This window comes from Rhinolophus sinicus, chromosome 2 (assembly GCF_057876585.1).
Source record: "Rhinolophus sinicus isolate RSI-liver-muscle chromosome 2, RSI-T2T, whole genome shotgun sequence".
Classification (NCBI taxonomy): Eukaryota; Metazoa; Chordata; class Mammalia; order Chiroptera; family Rhinolophidae; genus Rhinolophus; species Rhinolophus sinicus.
Window position 1 is genome coordinate 35,891,792 of NC_142502.1, and position 23,893 is coordinate 35,915,684.

The 23,893-nt window shown below is 34.9% G+C and overlaps 1 protein-coding gene across 3 annotated transcripts in view; it reads right to left on the minus strand.

The window, feature by feature from the left end:
* The window catches only part of CLVS2 (clavesin 2), a 128,227-nt gene that overhangs the window by 95,280 nt on the left and 9,054 nt on the right, over window positions 1-23,893 (minus strand). For all 3 annotated transcript variants that reach the window (XR_016020189.1, XM_019740972.3, XM_019740970.3), the window contains exon 3: window positions 20,136-20,310. Coding sequence is in view for 2 of the 3 variants with exons in the window: in XM_019740972.3 (XP_019596531.1) it covers window positions 20,136-20,310 (175 nt within the window). In the remaining variant the exon portion in view is untranslated. The remainder of the gene's footprint in view (window positions 1-20,135; window positions 20,311-23,893) is intronic.

Consider the following 23,893-nt stretch of genomic DNA (forward strand, 5'->3'; position numbering starts at 1 on the left):
AAGAGTTTTGCTTTTATCTCTCTAATATTCTGTCATATAGATATGGTCAAAACCAAAACAAAACAGCAAAAAAATCCTACTTTTTTTAAAGATGCAAAATAAAAATGTTTTTCTGAATATTGTCTTTTGGTGTTCTCCAAGAGATTAACACAATTATTTTTTTCTCATTCAATAAGTATTTATTGTGTCTACTATATATGGGCGTGATGCTGGTGGTGGGATCTAGACTGACATTTTCAATTTTTTCACCATTCAGAAGGTACCTGTACCTATCTATTAACCCAATGATTTGTAAATTTTGAAATAATTATAGACTCACAGGATGCAACCAAACTGAACAGGGAAATCCCATGCTGTCTTCCCCTGCCCTCCCACAATGAGATGTTATACTAGAATGAACCATCAAAACCACGAAATTGATTTTTCTACAATCCACAAAGCCTATTCAGATAACACTAGTTTTACGAGTACTAATTTGTGAGTGTGTTTGTATGTACTTCAATGCAATTTTATCATCTTTGTGGCTTTTTGTAACCTTCACCACCAAGATACACAAATGTTCTATTACCACAGGACTCCCTCACATTACCCCTTTGATCTAACCCCAATCGCTAACCTCTGGTAACCATAAATCTGTTCTCCATCTCTATAATTTTGTTGTTTTGAGAATTTTATATAAGTATAATCATATATTATACAACCTCTTGAGACTGGCTTTTCTCATTTAGCATAATACCCTTGATACTCGTCGACCTCAAAATTGTTGCATGTATCAACATTTGCATTTCCCTAATGGCAGTGATGTTGAACATCTTTCATGTGTGTGTTTGTCATCTGTAGATCCTCCTCAGTGAAATATCTATGCATGTATTTTACTCATTTCATTATTGGATTTTTTTAGTGTTGAGTTTTTAAGAGTTTGTTTATATTTCCTAAATAAAAGTTATTTCCCAGATATGTGGTTAGCAAATATTTTCTCCCAGTTTGTAGCATGTCTTTTCATCCTTTTAAGGGGGTGGTGTCACAATTTTGACAAAGTTCAATTTATTTATTATTGTTTATTCTTTTATAGATTGAGCATTCAGCATCAATTCTAAGAAACTTTTGCTTAGCCTTAGATCCTAAAGATGTTCATCTATTTTTTTCCTAAAAGTTTTATAGTTTTGTGTTTTACCTTTAGTTCCATAATCTATATAAGGTTTGAGGTTTAAGTCAAGGTTCATTTTTTGTTTTTTTTGTCTGTGTTGAAAAACTATACTTCCTCCATTAACTTGCTTTTGCACTTTGTTAAAAATCAGTTGGAAATATTTGTGTAAATCAATTTCTGGGTTCTATATTCTTTTCCATTGATCTATGTGTCTGTCATTTGGTCAACATTCTAATATTTATCTCTCTAATATTATTGTTTCTATATAGATTTGACACAACAAAACCAAAATCTATTTCTTTTAAGAATGTAAATTATTGTAAAATATTTTCCAAATATAACCCTATGTTGTTCTTTGAAAGATAAATAAAAGTTGATTTTTTTTTTTTAAGGCAGCAATTCCTTCCCCAGAAAAAAAAAAAAAGAAAAATTAACTGGTATTTTAAATCATTCAGTTTCATGAGCCACATAGTGTTAGTGTAAAATGTTTCTTTTAAAACGAAAGATTAACAAGCAAACATGAAAAAGATTAAAAAAAAATTCCTGAGTCAAAAATACATACCTAAAAATTGATAAAAATTTGGAAACAATACAATTAAGAATTAACTAAAAACAAACAAACAAACAAAAAACTCTGTCAAAATATGTAACAATATACAACAAACAGACTTTTGGTGTTTATAATTTACAGAATGCCTATAATCTCTTGGACAAGTCTGTCATTGCATGATTTTAATTTTATAACTGAGAAAACTGAAACACAAAATTTAATGATTTAAAAGATTAAAACTGACTTAAAAAATTCAAGCTGTTATCAATCAAATAACTATTAGTTTCAAATCTACTCTAGTTTCAATTCTACTTCTTAGTCCACTTTGGTGTAATTTTTTAATTCATTAGAAAGTGAAAAAAGATCAAATTTTGAGTAGTACACTAGAGCTAATATCATACTAAGAAAATACTGCATATACTCCTACAGCAGTGACACTGCTTCAATCACTATAAAACTAAAATCCACCTTTATTATTTTCTTAGTTTAGACAAGAAGAAAATCACATTTATTGATGATACATTTATTTAAGTAATGTGTTAAGCCCCGTTGTTTTTTTGCCACCCTCTTATGATGGTAACTGAAACACCATCTCTGCCACACCTGGATTTTGCCAGTTGGTTGAAAAATTTTTATACTCTGTGTTTTACCAGAGAGCATTTCGGTGGCTTGCATAATACATAAAATTATTTAAAAGTAGATGAGTATTTTCTGATTTAAAATGGCAGATTGAGCATATGTATTTGTTTCCCTTACCCCTGAGGCTTCATTAAAAATGATGGGAAATTAATATTTTTAAAGTAAATGAGATATCAATAGTGTGAGAAGTGGAAAAAGAAAGAAAGAGAGAGAGAGAGAGAGAGAGAGAGAGAGAGAGAGAGAGAGAGAGGGAGGGAGGGAGGGAGGGAGGGAGGGAGGGAGGGAGGGAGGGAGGGAGGGAGGGAGGGAGGGAAGGAAGGAAGGAAGGAAGGAAGGAAAGAAAGACACCATCACATGAATTTTTTCCATATATTTTTACAATAGGAGGAGATAAAAGTCTAGTTGATAAGACAGAGGCAATGTAGTGTGGAAACCAGGGAAAAGAAGTAAGGATATTATATAAGAAACTATAGATTTAAACCAAAAGTTCGGTGAAAAACAATCCAGGATGATAACCATGCTGCAAAACTAGAAAGCAGTTAGGCAAATTGCAAGAAGAAGTGACTGGGCTAAAAAAGAATAACTTTTTTTTAATAGAAAGAATTTCTTAAGTAAATACTAGAAAAAGATAACTAAAAGATATCGGCAGTAAGTAGTGGGAAAAAGTTTTTTAGTTTTAATTATAAGCTCTTTTATTTTTATGAGAAGTAAATATCTTCTTTGATATAATATTTCTAAATGGAATTAAGTATAAAATAAAGAAAAATAAGACCAAGAGACTCAATAATGATATCAATGCAATAAAAAATGTACTGTCAGTAGACTACAAATATATCCCTGGGCATTTTAGCAGCAGAATTTGAAGTTGTAACCTCAGACACTCTTCTGGAAATAGCCATTTAAAAGTTCATCAGATTCTTGAGCAGATACACGAGCTGTAGTTGGAACTGTCATTTGCTTGTGAAAACAGAGGTGGCCTAACCGAGACTCCTAACACAATAGAAATTCATCTTTCCTCTGCTTTGTGATGAACTAAATAATAGCCTTTCTGGAAAGATTAAGATTCTTCTTACAAAATTATTTTGACGCCATCCTAAAGCATAGCAAGTACAGTAGCATTTTAAGGCCCTAGAAATTACTCCAGGTAGTTTAGTGAAGCAAGTTTTTGTCTCAGATGTTCACATGAAGAAGAAAGCATGCACTGTCATTTGGACCTGCACAGCTTGGTTCCACCTGGACAGCCGAGTCCAGTTTGGAGCTATGAAAAGAGACAAAGGGAAGCAGATCTAGATAAAATGTTACAGAAGACAGGGCTGACCTTTATGCTTCACCAGCAGCAAGTGAGCAATTCTCCAAGCATTCATAAATGAGTCTCATCAACACATACTTTTAATTTGCAGAAAGCTTGACTTCAAAATGACTCATTCCTGCTTCTTACTGCTAGAGTACGGAGAACATTATATAAAACAGAATGTGAGATAAGGTTCTTGGATAACTGCAACTCCACTAACGATTAAACATTACACAATGAATTCAAGAATCCAGTCTCTTATCTGCCTCTTATAATATAGCTCCATAGGATCAGAAATAAGATCAAAGATCAGGCACAGATAGAATTGAACAAGAAATGAACTAAATGTACACACTTTTATTAATGGCCTATTTAAAAGCTCAATTCAAAGAAGAAAGAAATGATATAAAAGGAGACTTTGGGATAAGACGACACTGTGATGGTAATAAACTATAACTTCCTGCTTTTTATGAAAGTTGGTATTTGCAGAACTTTGACTGAGTTTTGAGTCTGCTCTCTGTATGGCTTGCTAAATGTCCAATGTGCAGAGGTTATGAGCATTTCACTAAGGGAGAGTAATGCATCGTCAAGTCTAACAGCATTCTCCATGTAAGATGATTCACGAGAACTATTTTCAGAGTGATTTTGACAAAATTGCCCCATCAATCTGTGTTCTAATACATAGCTTCCTTGCTACCTATGAATTCCATCATCAGGGAGTATTTGTTAGAAATATAGTTGAGGCATGCTTAATGGGAATCAAAAGCATGTTAGGACTGTTATCATGTTTCTCTCTGTTTAATCCATCCTTTATCACAGGACCCCTAGATTTATCTATTAAAATACACTTCTCCTGTCAAGTCGAAAAATTGATTGCTTTAGAGTGATATTCATGACCTTTTACTATTAGGTATCAACTAACTTTTGCAACTTTATTTCCTATTTTACTTCTTCATGAATGCTAAGACACAAATAAATGAACCTATTTGCCAATCCCCAAATGCATCATGTACATATTCATCTCTATTTTTCCCCAACTGTTCTTCATCCAATAATGCTTTTAACAATGCGTTTTCCTTCTTTCAAAATCCTTCTAGGGACTTCTGTGGATATCTTTTTTCTTAATCCTTTCCCTAACTAAGATATAATTGCCATTTTCTTTCTTTTCCTTTGGTATGTTATTTGCACTTTTACAGAGTGTTTGCGATTTTAAATTAACATTGCCTTTGGTTATTTAATAATATCATTTTGTAATAATGGGAAATATTAGCTACACTGATCAAAACACATATGGACTAATTATTGTTGTTATTGTTATTATTATCATTGTTATTACGTATGATTACTGTTGTTATTATTATTATTATCTGGGGTAAACCTACAAAATGTTTTGAATGTAGAAGAAAGCAACTAGAATGATATACTATTTAGAAACTATGTCATGAGAGAAAGGGATGGAGGGACAGTCCATAGGTCTTTGGAGAAAAAAAATAATAAAATGAAAAACATCAGTTTCAAATGTTCAAAGGAACAGACATTCAATGTTTTTAAAATGTTGTTATTTAAAAGACAGTGTATTTGGTGGAGGGGCATTAATCCTGTGTTCAAGAGTTGCTATAAGAATCAATGGCTGCAGCAGTCAAAGCTGAATTTAGAAAAGAATTTTGTGGCCAAACTCTAAAAGGTAAAAAGGGCTGCCCTGTGAGGCAGTGCACTAGCAGACTGGTTATATACAAACAGAAGCTGCATAATCATCTCCTAAGACTACCATTCAAGTAATTCTTACATAAAATGACTTGTGTGACTTCTAAGTTTCCTTCAAATGCTGTGCTTCTAAGATTCTAGACATGTCTATGTTAAGCTTTTCATTACAGCATCTGACATAGCATGTTTGTGCAGCTGCTAAAACTGATTTAGATCTGTATAGAATGGCCAACAGCCCAATAGAGAATCACATAGAATGCCAAAAAATAGCCTCCCTATTAGATGAGAAAGATTACATTAGGATGCTCTCCAATAGTTTAATACACAGTTTTCTATTCACTTGTATTTAGTTATTAGTCTAGAAAGTCTACAGGAAAAAGAAGAACCCAATGATGAATCTGTAATCCTTAAATATTTACAGCATACAAATAGTTGTTTATCATTGCCAACATTTGATCAGGTTCTAGAAGAAAACTGATTTCATTTAAAATTTATATAAAACGGAATGTACTTCTCTGTAAATGCATAGTACATTAATATCATAAATACAGTTTATCATTAGATCTTGAGAAAGACAAATGTAAACCTTTTCAAGAATACCTTTCCCAGGAGACTTTACCATGCAGCATAACAATTTAGTTTTTTTCAAGACGATCTTTAAAAGGCAAGAAAAAAAAAAGGTATTTTAACTTATGTCCCAAATTGTTGCCTTGACAAAACTTCTGGTTTGTTTTATTTAAAGTAAGCCTAATGAGCTCTAGTCTACATGGCATGACAGAGCCTTTATTTCTTATCTGTGCAGAGGGAACGACGTGAGCAAAGACATGGGATGGGACAGGGTGTCTGGTGACAAGATAATGTTTTAGACAGACAACTATGATTACCATGTTGAAAAGGGATTGGACAGGGGCCAGCTGGAGGCAAGGCCACTGATTTGTCTTTTGGGATTACCAAGGTGAGAGTTAACAAAAATTTAAATGAGGACAGACAAAAATGTGGCTAAGAAAAGACATAGACAAAACATACCCTCCTCTTCTTTTTCTTTACCAGTTAGCCTGCCACTAGTGTGGACTTCCAGCATCTATTGGCTGGATTACTACAAATTCCCACTTTTCTAACTTCTTTCTTTAAAATTATCACACTCGACATGCATTTGTAGGTTGAAATCATGAACAAACAAATAATGCCAAATAAATTTTTCTATCAGCCATTTTTCATGATTTGTTCTCCTCATCAAAATACTCATTGATTCTCCATTCCTCATAAGATATAGTTCAAATTGAAAGTCCATTCCACTTTGACCCCAATCTAATAGATTTCTTCAGCTTCCTTGTTACCCATTTTATCTCAACCCTTCACATCAGACTGCCTAGACTTTTTATATATCCAAAATGCAATATATGAATTTTTACCTCTATACCTTAGCTCTACTGTTCCCCTCCCTATGTCTCTCTACATACTTATATTATGCCATCCTTCAAGATCTAGCTCAATTTACAATAATTCCATAAAACCCTTATATCATTTTAGTCCTTATACAATAATACCTTCCTCTGAAGTATTAAACAATTTCTGTCTCCAAAAGTTATTTTGTCATTTATTGAATTGATTTTAATAATATGAGAATATAATGAGCAGACAGAAATAACATGTATTGTTTAAAAGCTTGATTGTCTTCATAAGGTGTAATTTATGTCCACTTTTTGTCTTTTACTGAATTCACCTATTGCTATCTTATTCATATTTGCATTAAAATATTTTTAAATAGGGCTTATTGGTGGCTTTGACTGAATTCAACTTCCTTCTACCAAAAACTGGTTAGTACATGCTGTGTATATTAGCATAATATTTTGGATTATAAATCATCCTGGTAGCTTCATAAAAGATGCTTTTTTAAGCATAGCTAATTTTTTTTCCAAAGCATATTTACATTTCCACTCACTCTGCTTTCCCTGGGTCTTGTTATAAATTTATTTTGTGGTCCCAAAATGTGACCCATCACAGCTATATGTATTAGCACTGCATAATTTTCTTAAGATGAGGAGCTGCAGCTGCCTGAGTCTATTAATTTACTCATCAAACCATGTTAATATTATTTAAAATAGAAGTTAACCTTTTTATAAGGGCACATTGTATATTTACATGTTAAAAAATTTGCTTTATTTTCTACTATATATTATGAATGTTTGAAATAAAGTACTTTATGATAAAATACCATGTTCGCAATGGTAAAATGTGTAAAATGCAGAAAGTACAAAACAGAAAATTTCACCATAGTCCTACTGCTCTCATATAAGCATTGCTTAAATTCCAATGCATTTTCTTCTCCTCTTTTTTTAGCATATTATCAACATAAATGTGGTCATATATTACATTATTTAATCATACACATTTCATGTAACATTATACATAACCATTGTCCACATTATTGCAAATTCCTTGCAAACATTATTTCTCAACAATTGAAAGATCATCCCTGATAGAAACAACTTAGTGTTGCAGGTCTTTCTTCATGGGACTCTGTGTTCTCCTTCAGCTCATGGGTTCTGAGTCTTAGGAGTGTCTCCGGACAGAAAACTAAGCACAGTAGTCTAACTTCATATCGGGATAGCTGACTTTATTCCTTTTCATTTTGGGCTGAATATTTTAAACAGTACTTATTGTCTCCCCATCCATCTCTCATATAGGAACACCACGTTTAGTCACCATATCCATAGCTCCCTGAATTCCATGCCCTTATGGGTACCAATCCAATCTTGCCACTCACTATAATGATTGCATCCAACATATTTCTTATGCTTAAATGCCATCACCTGGCCAATATGATTTCTGAATTGTATCATGCCCATTGCTCAGGAAATCCTTTCACTGACTTTCTCTAATGTATCAGCTCTCTTCCTCAAAGTCCATTTGATTACTACATCCCCTGAATTTCTCAAATGCCTGAGATATTGCACCCTCCTGTGTATGCTTTCCCAAGAGTATCTCATCCTATTTTACCACAGGTGAAAGTTTTAAGAATCCTAGTTCTACAATATTTCTATAGTACACCCAGAACCAGAGATAGGATCCTCTTTGTCAGCCAGTTTATGTGTTATTTTAGCTGAATTGAATGTTGTTCTTGCCATTAAGGAGCTCATTATCTAGTTGAGAACGGTGAGGAGATACATGTAAATTAACCATGTTTATACAAGTCTCTTCCTGTGGTTTCAACAGAAAATATTTGTGATTTTCCCAAGAGTGAAAATCCAAGAGTCTTAAATCCTAGGAATAAACCAATGAGTGCCACATGTTATAAAGCACCAGTACTTGTTATAATTGTATTTAACCATTATCTTACAACCTGGGAGAACAAAAGCAGGAACTATAAACTTTGAAAATTACCTGTAGTCTCTTAAAAGGTTAATAATTTATAGAAAATGTGGGGGAAAGTTTTCATCCCACCTAACTTCAGTTGGTCAGTTTTATATGATCTGCCAAGATAGGCTGATTGATTACATTATATAATAATTGTATTTTGGTCTAAAGGAATAATCTTCTTGTATAAGTTTACTTAGTTTCTCTTCTTAAGCACAGGGCAGGGGATAAGCACCTGGGCAGGACTGACTTTAGTCAAGTGCCTTCTCTGACTAGGTATCATGCCAATCTCTTTCATATATGTTATCTTGTTTAATCCTCATAATACCAGCAGGTGGAAGGTATTAATCTCAGTTTTCAGATGTGATAACAAAGACTAGGACCAGTTAAGTAGTCTATCTGAAATTGAATCTGGATGTGACAAAGGGAAGATTTAAGCCCAGGAATTCTTGATTCTAAAGTTTGACCTATTCTAGCAATTGTCAAGAGGAAAGACAATATTGCTTTCAACTATATCCTATATAGTTGTTCTCCAAACAACTCTTTATGAGGAAAGCAGGCGATCAAAACACTACTTTCTCAGTGGTTAGCTTGGGTGAAAGAAGATGACTCCTTTCTTCATTACATGGCCTCAAGATGAAATACAAATCAGTGTCACTTCTCTCACCCTAGATCCAACGTAAGAATGTTTTGTGGTTTTAAAATTAGGTTATTAGTAACATTATGGGAAGCCTCCAAGAGAAAATGAAAGAGTGGGGATAGTTTTAATTCCAATGTTAACACATGAGCTTCCAGTAAATAATTCCAAAAACAGGAGCTAACAATAAAGAAAAAAGAAGTCTCAAAAGGAGAAACTTGAGCCACAAGAGAAATGTAGCCTTCACTCAAACACATAAATTATGACACTAAGGGATAATGAAGAAACTCTCTACTTCTGCAGGGACTGTGACCTATTCTAAGAAGTAGAGGGGCTTACCTTGGAAGCAGCGATGTCTAAAGAAAACCAGAACTGCAAAGGAGAAAATACAAACCAAAGCAAAGGCATTTCTGGGAGCTCTCCATGGTGCTGCTCAATTCAGCCTAAGTCTCCTTTAATGGTTTCTATGCAGCATTGGAGTCATGTTAGCTATTCTTTGAGTTAAGGTCTTTTCCAGTTCTAAATACTTATGAAACTGAAAACAAATAAACAAACGAAAAAAAAAACTCTCTTATGATTTGCAGCAGAGTGTTTCCACTCTCCTTTCACTTACTAAATTACATCTCTAAGTTCAGCTTATAGCAATAACCCACTATGACGCTGATCATCTACCCTATGCTGAAACAGCAGGCTTCAGTTACCACTAAATGTAGTTTGTCTCCCAGATGTAGCAACCGATTATTGTCCTGCATGGAATAAAATATAATCTTCTTAGCCATTTTAGAAGAGATAATGGGCTGACCAGAAGTATCTCTTTGAAGTTTTCTTTTGAAACCAGATGACAAAGTTGACTGAATGACTACCCATTTGCAAATAAACCTGGTGTTCTAAGCTTTATAGTCTTAGGTTAGGTCTGCTTATACTGATTTGCAAAGAATTATGAGTTTATTCCTTAGAATTTTTATTTCTGGAAACAAAAAATTTCCATATTTCACTCCAGAAAAATATCTCTAAGGATTTAAACAGCATAATAATAACAACAACAAAAACTACTACCATATAGGAGCAAAATAATTTCTCTCCCAGAGCCTCATGTAAGGTAAATGGTGGCTTATGACTTCATTTCTATCATCCTGTGATCATATACTAGATAATGACTGGCTTTAAGGTGTTAAGGAGTTTCCAAATCAATATGGCAAACTGAATAAGTACAATTTACTCACCTCCATCCACAAATTTAAGTGATAGTAAACAGTACAAACTATAATAAATTTACAACAGCATTGAAAACTAAATGAGGCAGAGTTACATTATTAAATCAGACATTTGATAAAATTTTGGAAGATAAAAATACATGCAGTTCTGACTTCTACTTCCAGCAAGATGAGATAGTCATACTTTTTCTATTCTTCCCATTCAGTATAACTAAAAAACATGGGCATTACGTATAAAACAAACATGAGAAGACTATCAAGGATGAATGGAGGAAGGCAGACCAAGTAGGGATATTGGGACCCAAAGAATGACATGATGGTAAATTGCTTGAGTTTGATTTTGCCACATATAGCCCAGATTTAAAACTCAGGAAACTGGTAACTGGAAACCCCAATCAGCAGAAAGAAAACAAAACAAACAAACAAAAAAAACCTTATAATAGCTGCTTTCAGTGGACAAAGGACCAGAAAATGAGTATACTAACGTACAGATTTTTAGGCCATAACTACTCTACTACAACCAAATACCACAGGAAAAAAAAAATGTGACCTCACTCCCACCCACACCAGCAAAGAGGAAGAAGTGAGCCTAGAGTTGCACCTTCACCAAGTTGTAATGAGGGGCCCCACCCTCCAGCAGTGCAGTGTCACCCACCAGTGAGTGAGCAGCCAGGACTTTCATTCCTGTTTCATCAATGTTAATATCCTAGTTGTGAGATTGTGTAATATTTTTGCAAGATGTTACCATTAAGGGGAACATATAAGATCTCTGTGTTCTATTTGTTACAACTGCACATGAATCTACAATGATCTGAAAATGAGAAAGAAAAGCTTAATAAAAAATAGATGTGGTCATGAAACTTTATGATACACAGAGAAGATCACAGATACGAATACCATGTTATAGGAGTACAATAAAAGGGATCAGAGAAAAATTGAAAGGAAAGAATAATAAAAATGTTTCTTTTACTAACTGAAGGACACATTAAGGTCTGGTGGACACATAAAAAGATCTGCTCTGAGATGCATGCTTGTAAACACCAAAGACAAAGAAAGAACTTAACATCTTTTACATATAAAGTACAGGTACCTACAAAGTAACAGAAATTTGAAATGAAGCTTCTTATCAGAAATAATGGATGCCTAACATCTATGAATTAATGATTTTAAAGTACTAAGGGAAACTTATTTTGAATCCATATTTCTATATCTAGAAAAACTATCAATCAATGTGAAAGCAGAATAAACGTATTTTAAAGAATGCAAATACTCCCTACAATTTTACCTCTCCGGTACTTTTCAGGTGAATAAAAAAAATATGAAAAGAGAAAAGGATTCAAGGATTTAAGGAAATAACATCCAAGAAGCAGCTAATATAATACAAGAGTGAAATTTAAAAATGTTCTAGGATGACAGGTCTAATATAGACCTAAACGTAAACCTAATATAGAACTAATATCGACCTAAAAAACAAGAGATAAAAATCATAACATGAAATAAAGAGCTCCTAGAATACCTTCAAAAGGAAAGTAGATTCTTTACAGTATATAATATGATTGAAAAACTAAGTCCTAATAATGTAACTTTTAATTTATTTATTTATTTATTAATTTCTGTACTGACTAAAATTATATTGACTTTTTATTTTCATGATAGGACTAAACAATAAGTATAACTACAACTGGTCTTTAAACCACTTGATAAATATCGACAAAAGAATGAATGCTGGTGGACTCTACATCCTAAAGTTTGACAGTGGTTCCATTCTCTAAGTCCATGCAACAAGAGTTATGAGTGACATCCTTTCTGTGTGTTAGCATCTAATATTCTTTTCTGGGAGTTTCTCCACATAGGTCATCTCATACAAAAAAACAAACAAACAAGCAAACAAACAAAAAACATGTACTGTCATTTTATGAAAATTAAATTTCAAATTCAGAGGATGTCTACCTTCAAGGAAAAGCTACAAAAGCATCACTATAGTTTTCTTGGACAGAGTGATAAGACTGTAGAGGAATGATTTACCTTTTTCTCCTTTTAAATTCAGGATGGTTGGAAATACTCATCCTAGGAGAGTTGAACTGATTGAATCACAGCTGTGTTACCTTAGTTATAGGAATATAGTTACAGTGACCTAGCTACATAGAACTGTCAGCCCCCTATCTAGGCAAAACTCATCAGTTATAGAGATTGCAGTCAGTACATACAATGAATTGCAGGAAAGAGAGATTTATTGCTTTGTGAGTGTATATAGGAATTAAACTTCCTTGAAACACTAATTATCACCTCTTCCTTTTAGAGAACATATGCAAACATGGTATGTAGAGATGGTTGAAGACTCATCACTGTTATTAGGTTGGTGCAAAAGTAATTGCAGTTCTTGCAATTATTTCTAAACTTTTAAACCGCAATTACTTTTGCACCAACCTAATATTTAAGGAATCAGCATTGTGAAAGACAGCACAAGATATACACCATCCCCCTCCTTCCTAAGATCACAGTTAGACTACATTTCTTCATATACTCTGTAGTTATGAGTGTTTGCTCAAATGATTTTTCTAGCCAATATAATTAAAAAGGAAGCAGTATACTCTGTTTTCAGTTCTGGCCCATAGAAATATATGTGATCCTCCATGCTTTATCACCTTAAAGGGAAACGGAACGGAATTGAGCAAAAGGACCTTGGAAGCCACACAAAGAAAATGGCAAGGCCATGAGGTGGAAGGAAGGTGGGTCACTGACTCACTAGGAGAATCACCATACATTGATCAAAAGCACCTGACTGGACTTTGCAGCCAGATGGCTGAGCCAATGTACACATTTTGGTTTGTTGCAGCAGCTATCATACCTTATATAACTACCCCACACTCACCCACATCTTAAAATTCTAACTGATTGCAGCCTTTCAAAATTCAGTTGACTTTAAACCATAGAAACAGTTATTAACTGCATCAAATAATATCCCAGGATAAATTCAAGGAGGCATTCCTCTTATGAGTTTACTGTGGCTTCTCTAATTGCAAATATGAAGGAAATTAAATCCATTAAAAACAGACCTTCGGAATAATTATAATAAAGGAGTATTCTAGTTTTCAGATAAAATTTAAGAGAATATAACAAGAGATGAGACAGAAGAATCACTCACCTCCAAGGTTCTGGGAATATAGTACCAGAACTTTAAATTTTAAGAAACCAAAAATGACACCTCAATTTGAGATTTCAAAAGATTTTGGTTTAGATGCCCATGAGGTTAAATTTATGAAGGTGAAATGACTAAACATTTGTAAGACAGACATGTCAACTTTATCAACATCTATAGGAAAATCTGATGGCAGTAGGATCCTAAAGTAATTTTTTTTTCTGGCTTTTTTCAGGTCTGATTGACAAATAGAAATTGTATATACTTAAGGTGTATAGCATGACATTTTGCTATGCATGTACATTGCAATATAATTGCCACACTCAAGCTAATTAACATATTTATCACCTCATATAATTAGCTTTATGTGATGTGATACAAACACTTAAGATCTACTCTCTTGGCAAATTTCAAGTATACAATACATTATTATTAACTATATTCACCATGCTGTATATTAGGTCTCCAGAACTTATTCATCTTCTAACTGAAAGTTTGTACCCTTTGACAAGCATCTCCCCATTTTCCCCACCATTCTACACCTGTTACCATGAGTTCAATTTTTTATATTCCACGTTTAATTGAGATCATGCATTATTTGTCTTCTGTGCCTGGCTTATTTCACCTAGCATAATGTCTTCCAGGTTCATCCATATTGTTGCAAAAGGCAGGATTTCCATTGAATAGTATTCCATTATACACTATTCGAATGAATAGTATTTCATTACATCTATACTAATTTTTTTAAAGTATAAGTAGATGTTCACATTTAGCAGTTTTGATTTGAAGAGAGTGAAAAATGATGTTCCTCTGGGATAGAACAGTATGTCAAGATGTATTTAAGTTGCTACTAAAAAGAGTAAAAGGGAACTTGCAGTTACTCATCTCTTTTTTTTTCCCTCTAGTTAAGGACATGTCTCAACATAGCCAATACAATTAAATGCAGATTAGCTCATATTATTCATTCAGTTTTTTATTATAGATAATTACTTTCTATCCATTTATCATTATCTCAATGACTCAGACCAAAAGATTGTTATTCACTTCTTTCCCTTTTGTTGCTTCAATTATTGGGCTATTGGAAGCTAAATGATAACCAGTCTCTTTTTCAGTAGTTGAAAGTATACAGTTATTAAATTTCATTGCTAATTACTGACACTGTCTTGTAAGTATATGTTAATAACTCTAGAACATTCTTCTCTTCAATTTTCTCATGGTTGACACCAACTTTCTATAACTAGACATTTTAAACAGATTAGCTGCTATTCAAAAGAAATAAACAGCAATTTAATACAAGAAAAACACTGATATGTACACATATACTGGGGTGCCAAAAATGTATACAAGTGGACACTTTGGTCAATGTTTCTCAAGCAGTAGTTCGCTGTAATCAAAAGTGTCTGGATGCTGATGGTAACCACTTTGAGCATCTCTTATAATTGCAGAAGTCAAACGTGACTTACATTCACCTTTTTTTTATTGGTATATATTGAGTATTACAATTTTAACAGTTTTTTCCTTTCTTAAAATGTGTATACATTTTTTTGGCTCCCTCTGTATATGTATATATGTACATGTATGTGTAAAGGTTATATATCTTTAGCCTGCTTGTTGAACTAAATATTATATATAGCTTTTGCATGCCTATTGTCAGCTTTTAAAAAGACTTCCAATGCCCTAGTTCTGGGTACTAAACCTCTCAGCCAAACCACCACATTTTCACACTATGAAAAAAAGCAACTTTCAAGTTTTCACTCATTTTGTCTTAGGTTAAGTAACAACTGAAAGGTAGCACACTTAGCTCAGACAGCTATGCATGTGATGAACAAAATGTCACGTTTTTTACATGCCGCCCTTGTCACTGTTTTTCAGTATGGTTCTGTCTGCATATACAAAACATGGAAATAAATGCTCCCGACTCCAGGCTGTATGAATGAATAAGGTTCATGAGCCTCTGTGTTCATTTTCAAAAAGATAGGCATTGTTTCAGTCCCCTCCCATCAATGTACCATAACGCTGCCTTAAGTTTACTGGGTAGCTTATATGCAAAAGGTTTCTAGTATGTATTGTGCTGAGCATTAGAAGCCTGGAAAGTATTGGCAGGCTAAGGACCATTGTAAAGATCACTGTTGCACAGCAACAACAGAGTGCTATTGTTTTATTCTGAATCCCTAATTTACTCAATATCTCACAGAATTCCTTTTTAATATTCTCCCTAAACCATCCTACACACACACACACACGTGCAATTTCAGAGCTGCTAGAAATTGTGGGTAGGATTTGGAGGACTCAATAAGCTAAAGCTAGACACGTTAATGGAGCTTCTCACCCGCTAGCCTTGGACAGTGATGTTCCAAGTCATTAGCATGTTCTCTGTGTTTGGCAAAAACCCCTAGGTAAGACTGAGCTTCCAAATAGTCAGAGCCAGGATTTATAGCAGCAGCACTTTCTGCCTTCCACATGAGTGACCAGAGCTTCAGCAGACCGGGTGCTGTTCAGAACACTGGACCCTTGAGTCAAAAGAAAGGGCCAGCATTAAGTAGTGAATTAATTACACATTCTTTATTCTTTCACAAGCCTTGGTTATTAAGGGCTCTCACAATATCTGGCACTGATTTAGGCACTTTGGGATGGCCCTACATCTGAGTCTTAATGTAGCAATTCAAAGAGCTATTCAATTCTTTGTTACAGCCAAACCCCTTGCCAACAGAGCCACATCTTGACTACATTATGTACTTTTCAGCAGATGGAGTTTGGGGATTCCTGTGAAATTGTGAAAGCAAAAGCACACACATGGCAGGACAGAGCTAGGGGGAATAACAGATAAATATATCCAAAGGGCAAAGAACAACACAGGCAGAGTGAGGATTATTTTTTCTTTCTTAATTCACAAGAGATTCTGGGTTCCTAGAGAGTTTGAGCTTTTCATTATTAAAGAGGTTTTAAAAACAGTAATATATTACAAGATAAAAATAAAAATATAGCAACTACAACGAAAAAATATTAAAACCACATCACTTCACTATAAATTCAATCTAAGCTGTTCCAGGTATTTCCAAACATTTCATGTTTTAGTTGACTTCCCAAGCAGATATCTTAGAGTCTACAAATCACATCCACTTAATCCAGTATTGATTTTCTAAGATGCTTCCTGTTACTATAACTACACTAATCAATTAACTTCTTGTAGGTAAAAGAACAATTTTCTCTTTTTTTTCCTTTCCAATGAAACCTGAATACTTTATTTCTACAAAAATATCTGATGTTGCCTCTTATCTATCTAAGTACTACATTGTATTGGTAAAAATGTTTGATGCTTTTCATTAAAACAAAACAAACAACAACAAAAAAGTTTGAATATTCCACACACAGAGAAAGCACACAGGATTGCCTCAAACCAACGAGTGGCTTACAAATTTGGGGTTGTATTGATATAAGTTCTCTCCAGCTATCGTAAAAGCACTTTTCCCTTGACCTCAGTCACAGGGAACTGGGCGTCTGGCAGTGAAGAAGAAAATGATTGTGCCAATCGGTGTCAAAAAAAAGAACAAGGCCACAAGCCCGCCATTTGTGACTTCTTTACTTAGCTTTGTTTTGTTTACCCCAATAAACAAATTTCACCTGTATTAAAATGTGAGGATTTGGCATAAGGGAGGGAAGTCACCCTAAAAGGAGCCTACTCACTATTTCTTAGTCACAGCTGTGGAAACAATAGAAGCAACAGATTCAGGAAAGACATTGGTGTTTGGAGTCAGCCAATCTGGACTCAACACTGGACAGAGGTGAAGAAAATTGGGGTTTCAAACTCCCTAAAGTTTTACTTCCTGTCCTACAAAATGGGATCAATACAATCATCTACAAGGTAGCTTTGGGGTTCTCTAGCTCTAACCCCTCCCTCCTTTGATCCAAATCCATTCTTTTCCCTGAGAGATCTTCCCAAAGCAGAGGAGTGACCAGGTCACTTTCCTGCCCGAAACTCCCCCATGCCTGGAGAACATAGGCCACACCACAAAAGTAGTAGCATGCTGGCCTTCATCCCATCAAGCCAGGGCTCAGCCTGCTTTTCCTGGGTAATCTCTGGTCATTCATCTCAATTCATGTCTCACTCTAACCTATCAAAACAGATTTATCACATACTTTCAACCTCTTAAAGCTGTATGTTTGTTCAAAGCACCTCCCCAAAGTTCCCCTGCCCAAAATGCTCTTCCTGTTCTTGTCCACTTGGCAAACTCTTGCTCAACCCTCAAGGTCAAGGATATCTCCACAATTACCACTTTTCCAACTGTACCTGGAGCTTCTCCCAAAAGAAACAAAGAGTAATTTTTACCAGGTGAAATGATCTCAATTTTTGCTTGACTTCCAACATGAAAGAACATTTTACTGACATCTAACATGAAAATATCTAGATGCTGTTTAACCACGCAGTGAAGTGATTTTTAAAGAATGCAATCTGTGTATCTATAATCTGAGCACTAAAAGCACAATACGAGTACATTATTCAGATTCCCAAAATCAATCAACTAGGTAGGCAGTCACTAAATTAAGAGCTATTCACAGTCTCGGTAGTCACTAAATAATGAGAAAACCAGCACACATGCAGAGAAATACACCACCTGAAAAATGAGCTCATACACATCAATTACTCTCAGCATTGATATCACCTGCTAGGTGCAAGATGTATCATTTCTAATATAATACTTTAAAATAGGTATAAATGAATAGACAGATTTAAACAAGCACAGGAATTTGCCAAGTATTTGATATATGATAGGGTTGTCATCCAAACCCAGCTCTGTCTGCCTTTAAAGCCCATTGTATTTCTGCCCTTCCACACTGTCTTTCTATTGGCCTTGTGCTATGATCATGGGTGGATCTTCTAGCAATGGTCTATGTGTCTTTATTCAAGATATCAGGTGCTATCTCTAGTCGAGTCACTCAAAATACTCCTTGTTTCAGGAAAAAGGGTCTGGTGTGTACACATAGAGAGGTTATGCAGTCATTCCAAGAGGAAGAGATGAGGCTTCTTCAAAACACAGTTACATCCCATTAATAATACACACCATTAAGGTTCCTCTCTGGCACTAGGCCCATTGGTAGCCTTGCTTATTTTTGGTTTGACTTCCTAGAATATTTCTTATGTTTGCCTAAATAAAAGTAACATATTATAGCAGAAGTATGACATGATATAAATCATCACTGAGTTATTAAAAATGTCCTCATCTCTTAATTTCCCTGGCTGGGTCAATTGAAGGTGTTTATTATTGTGGTGTGTTGGTTGTCTTGCTGATGGTGATAGTTGTGTTCAGTGACCTAAAATTGTGAATACAGGTTTAATTCAAACATTTTATGGTCTTATGTCAATCTCAAATATAAGTTTATTCATTCTCTGAATGAAACATATCAATACACAATAATATTACTCACATAACAAATGCAAAAAAAAAAAAGACTTAATTAGATAAGTCAGAAAATGTAACTTCAATCTAAAACTAAATATGAAATCATGCATGTTACAATGGAATGTTTTTAGCACATTTTGTAATCCTATTCAAAATAACCATTGTTTTTAGATATACAGATATAGACAGAGATACAGATATAGACATAGATATAGAGCGTTTTAAAAAATCAATTTGAACTAGAGAAAACACTGAGTTTAAAGGTAAAGAACATGTCAAATTTATTGGCAGGAAAATCTCCTTTAAGTGACTTCCTAACTGGCAGCCAGGAAGAATCAACCCTGCTTATTCAGTCTGGGTCCTGGGAGAAAGTAAAGGAGATTGAGACATTTATGGGGAATAGAGATAAGATAGTTCCTTGTGTCCAGCCAGTACAGGTCCCTGCAGGGTGGGGGCACCATTTTTTTCTCTAACACAAGTACAGTAGTTAAATCTGACTATAGCATTCAAAGAAGTTCTGATAGTGGCCATGGCTAATGGAGAAGCTCCCAAACATGTCTGAATTGTCAGTTTTTTCTCCTGCAATAACTTCTCACATTACTACTAAACATCTCCATATGGTATGTAAGTTGGCAAGTAGCAAGTCACTGAGTCTATCCTTAAAGTGGTTTTTTTTAATTTTTAGAAATAACATGAGATCTCCAGTCCTTCAGGCAGCTATAGGCCTTGTCTACCTTTAGTGCTAACAATTAAAATCCAAAAGATGTTGCTTGTTCTAATTATCAAGATAAACCATCTCAGATTATCATCCATATTTATGTTTAGGCTCAGTGAGAGATATGTCAAGTATCTCTCCTCTGTGGAAAGGGGCACATTCTTCAGCGTTTCATCCAAAATCTTTTGCCCCATTAGTGTTTGAACGTTTGTGCTTGAACACTATGCAAAAAAAAAATTGTTTTTATTCTTTAAGTAAGACATTTTACTATCCTAACACATTAGGTGTTCTAACACACACACACATAGGAGACCAAGAAAGTGGGTAATTTGTAAACCTTTACCTGAAGGCCTTCAATAGCCAATCGCAGCATGCTGGGTGTAAGTTTAGAGGCCTGCTTGAAGGTGAAGTTACTCCAGTCTATGATCAAAACAAACCCATTCACTTGAAGCTCAGGATCTTCAATCATGGCTTCTAACGACAGTAAGATTGCACGCAAAATATCCACCAGTGTGTACCTAACAGCAACAGAAAAGCACAGCGTTAAATCTGACAACCACTTTTGTAGAAACTATAGAAAGGTTTAGCGCACTAAAAACTCCTAAAAATTAAGCATGGTACTTTTAAATAACTCAAGAATGTTCTCAGCAATACCGGAAGTTCATATCCACATATTTGAGAATGAGATTTGAGGAGGCTCTTCTAGAAACAAAAACAGTAGATATGTGAACAGCTATGGTTAAAAGTGCCAACAGATTTTAATTACTTGTATTGAGTTTGTATCATAAAGATGAAAGAAAAGAAAGAAGGGAAGGTGTACAGAGAAAAAGAAAGGAAGATCAATGAGAGCAAAAGGGAAAATCACCTGTCTATTTAACACAGGCCATCGGAATTTATGGGTCAAGTGTTTATCTTTTCTGTCTTACACCTTAACACAGCACCTGGCACATTGTAGAAATCCAATAAATGCTCCTTATATTCTTGTAAAATGGACTAGAGTGCAGCAACATTAACAGTAGATTAAGACACTGCCTTGACAAAGGCAGTGGAGGTAAGAATGGCGACAAGAAGCCAAATTTTAGAAATATTTCAGAAGTAAACTTGTTAAAATTTGACAATTAGATGTAGGGACTAAGATTGAGGGAAAAACAAAGGATGACACAGATGCTAGCTTCAGAGCCTGAATAAATGGTAACATCTGTAATCTAAATCAATAATGCAAAAAAGAGGATACATTTGGGGGTGGCTGGGAATGCAGTTTGGGATAGGACCTGTTGGACTTGGGAAACATGTAGTACAACCAATTAGTATCAACTAAACATCTAAAAAAAAGTAGATCCTAAACTAAGGAAGAGCTCCAGGTTGAAAATTCTGGAATCAAAAGCATACACATCCTAAATTCAGGGAAGCGAAGGAAGTAACACAGTCAGAGTTGAGAGAAAAATGAGATAATTATTCTAAGGGAATTTCAGCATTTTAAAAGGAATCGGCAAATGTATGGAGTAGGTCAACCATTTCAATTTTTGAGCACACCACATTTCAAGTTGTTTTCTCCTCAGACATTCAGGTAGAGATGTCCAGGAAAAGCTTGAGAAAGAAATCTTGAACTCAGGAAGAGTTGGGGAGTGAGGGTGGTGGATTGGGAATAGAAATTACTGGCATTTCGTGGAAGTGACGGCCTCACCAGGAAGACAGTATGAGACAGTGAATACATAAGAGAGAATAGTAATAATGTTTTTACTTCCAGAAACAGTTGGAGGCTAATGGAAAAAACATAGAAGTTCAGAAAGGAAGGAATAAATTATCAGTGATACTTCAGGTGACTTCTCACATTCTCTGAGCCTCATTTCCTTCTCTGCTGGAATAGGATCTCTCTTGGACCAGCATTAACCAAGCATAGGGTATGGTGTCTTCTCTACCCCTCATTTGCTATGTGGCCCTGGGCATGTCATTGATTTATAATTCTAAGGCTCAGTTCCCTTAGCTGAGAAAGTGGAGGCACCTGTGCTCATCTCACTGGCAGTGGTGGGGGGTGGGCGATGGGGGCAGGAAGGAAGTCAAAGGCATGATCCAGGGGAAAGCTTTCGCACAATGCTAGGTGTACAACAGATGTAATACATGTTGGCTGATTGGAATACACACAGTGTATTTTTTTTTGTAATGTTAACCACAGATATAGTGTACAGGGCAGGGTATCATCAGAACTGAAGAATATTTGTTTTTATCTTTTACTTGAAACCTGAATGATGATCTTTAGATAGCATATTACTATTATAAAAGGCAAGATCAAGGGATTATTTTTAAATCTCTGGATAGTATACAGGCTGTTTACAATCCTAAGGACATGACAACCCAAAATACTTCCTGAATACACAAGAAAATAAAACTTTTGTAGAACTCTATTACTTGTTTGTCTTCAAATCAGTGAAATATGTACTGCTGGCCTATCTCCTTTTTAAATATAATAGCTTAACACAGTGTTATGACCAAAAGCTTATAAACCTATACAAACTGGAAAGTTCGAGCAAGCTATATTTCTGGTTAAAATGTAGACCTTCCTCTTAAAAAATACTTGTTTTTAATTTCCGAAGTTTATTAAAATATCATGATAAAGAAAACTAAAAATTAGAAAAGTCCAATTCAGAACTTTTCCCTCATGATCCTTCTTGTTACCTATAAGAATACCAAATAGTATTACTACTAAGATAGGATTAAGTAAAACTTGAATCTGAAATCAGCTTTGGAAGGATGGTGCATTGTGTGTAGCAAGAATAAATCATGGCACCAGGTCAGGCTGAAAACACGAGGCAAATTGTTTTAAGTAACACACTTTAAGTATGGTTTTACAAAACTGTGTCAAAATCAAGAGACAAATTTATGTACACATTGTCATTCCAAAGAAACTGAAATAAGGCAAATCTCAGGATCAGCAACGAAGAAAAGCAGGTTTGCAAAGTTTTCAAGAGTAAATCTAACCTAGTTCTAAATTCTAATATCTTGCTCCAAAAAGAGAATCAAATGATCTTTACATACATAAATCCTATCGATGTATAAGTTTAAGAAAAGAAACATAAAAACGCCCTAGCTAATTGCATTCATAGGACAGGTCACCACCACTCTTGACACTGCAGCCCTGTTGTCAAACATGTCACATCACTACCATTAGCAGCTCAGCAGGCTAATCCGAAGCAGAACATTACTAAACGAGAACTTGCCAAAGTCTGTAAAATATCTTCCAAAGAAATGGAGCACTTTATGAATTTTCTCTCTTCAGGAATCCCACCATCATTCTTCTCTTTGAAATTATTTTTAATTCTTACAATTTATCAATTGTCAGCACAATAAGTATTCCACATGTTCATGTTTGGGGTTTTCACCCCAATCATAGGCACTCCACCATCTATTCTCCCCTTATGTGTTGGAAGAAAGCCATAAACAACAAACCAATGCAGCTCTTGACTCTTGGTTGTGCTTCCCAAAATAGCATTAACTGAAACCTGAATCTGAAATTGACTTGGAAAGGATGATGCCAGCACATAGTATGAGGAAGTAAGGACACCAGTAAAATATTTTACAACTGAGACACCAGCCTATGTAAACCATTGCTGTTGAAAGAGATCAAAACTGCTATAATATGTCAAAACTAGATGGAGAAGACTTTGACATTCAATTCTCTTACTTACTAGTGCCTGTGCAATGAAGAGCAGGGAAGCTTTTACTGCTACTTCTGGCCATGCAAGGTTTTTGGGGGCTATGTGGCCTATGTTTCTCTCTGGGTTTCACAGAGTTGTAGCCTCAGCTTACAATCAGTGCAAAGAGTTGTATCCACAGCTTACAATCAGTGCAAAGAGCAACCTAAATCACAGGCAGGTTATTTCCTTCCTACTCTCCAATCCTTTCTTTCAGTCTGACAGGGAAAAACTGGTATCTTGGCATCACATTGAGTAGCACAACACCAAGCAATTTCCCTTTGTTACTAAATCAATCAGCCATTATTAAATTCTTCATTAAGGCTGCGCCCGCAGCTCGGTTTTCATTAAGCCAGGTCTGAAGCACTTCCTGTTAGAAAGGTTCTATGGGAGAGACACAGAAGAATTACCC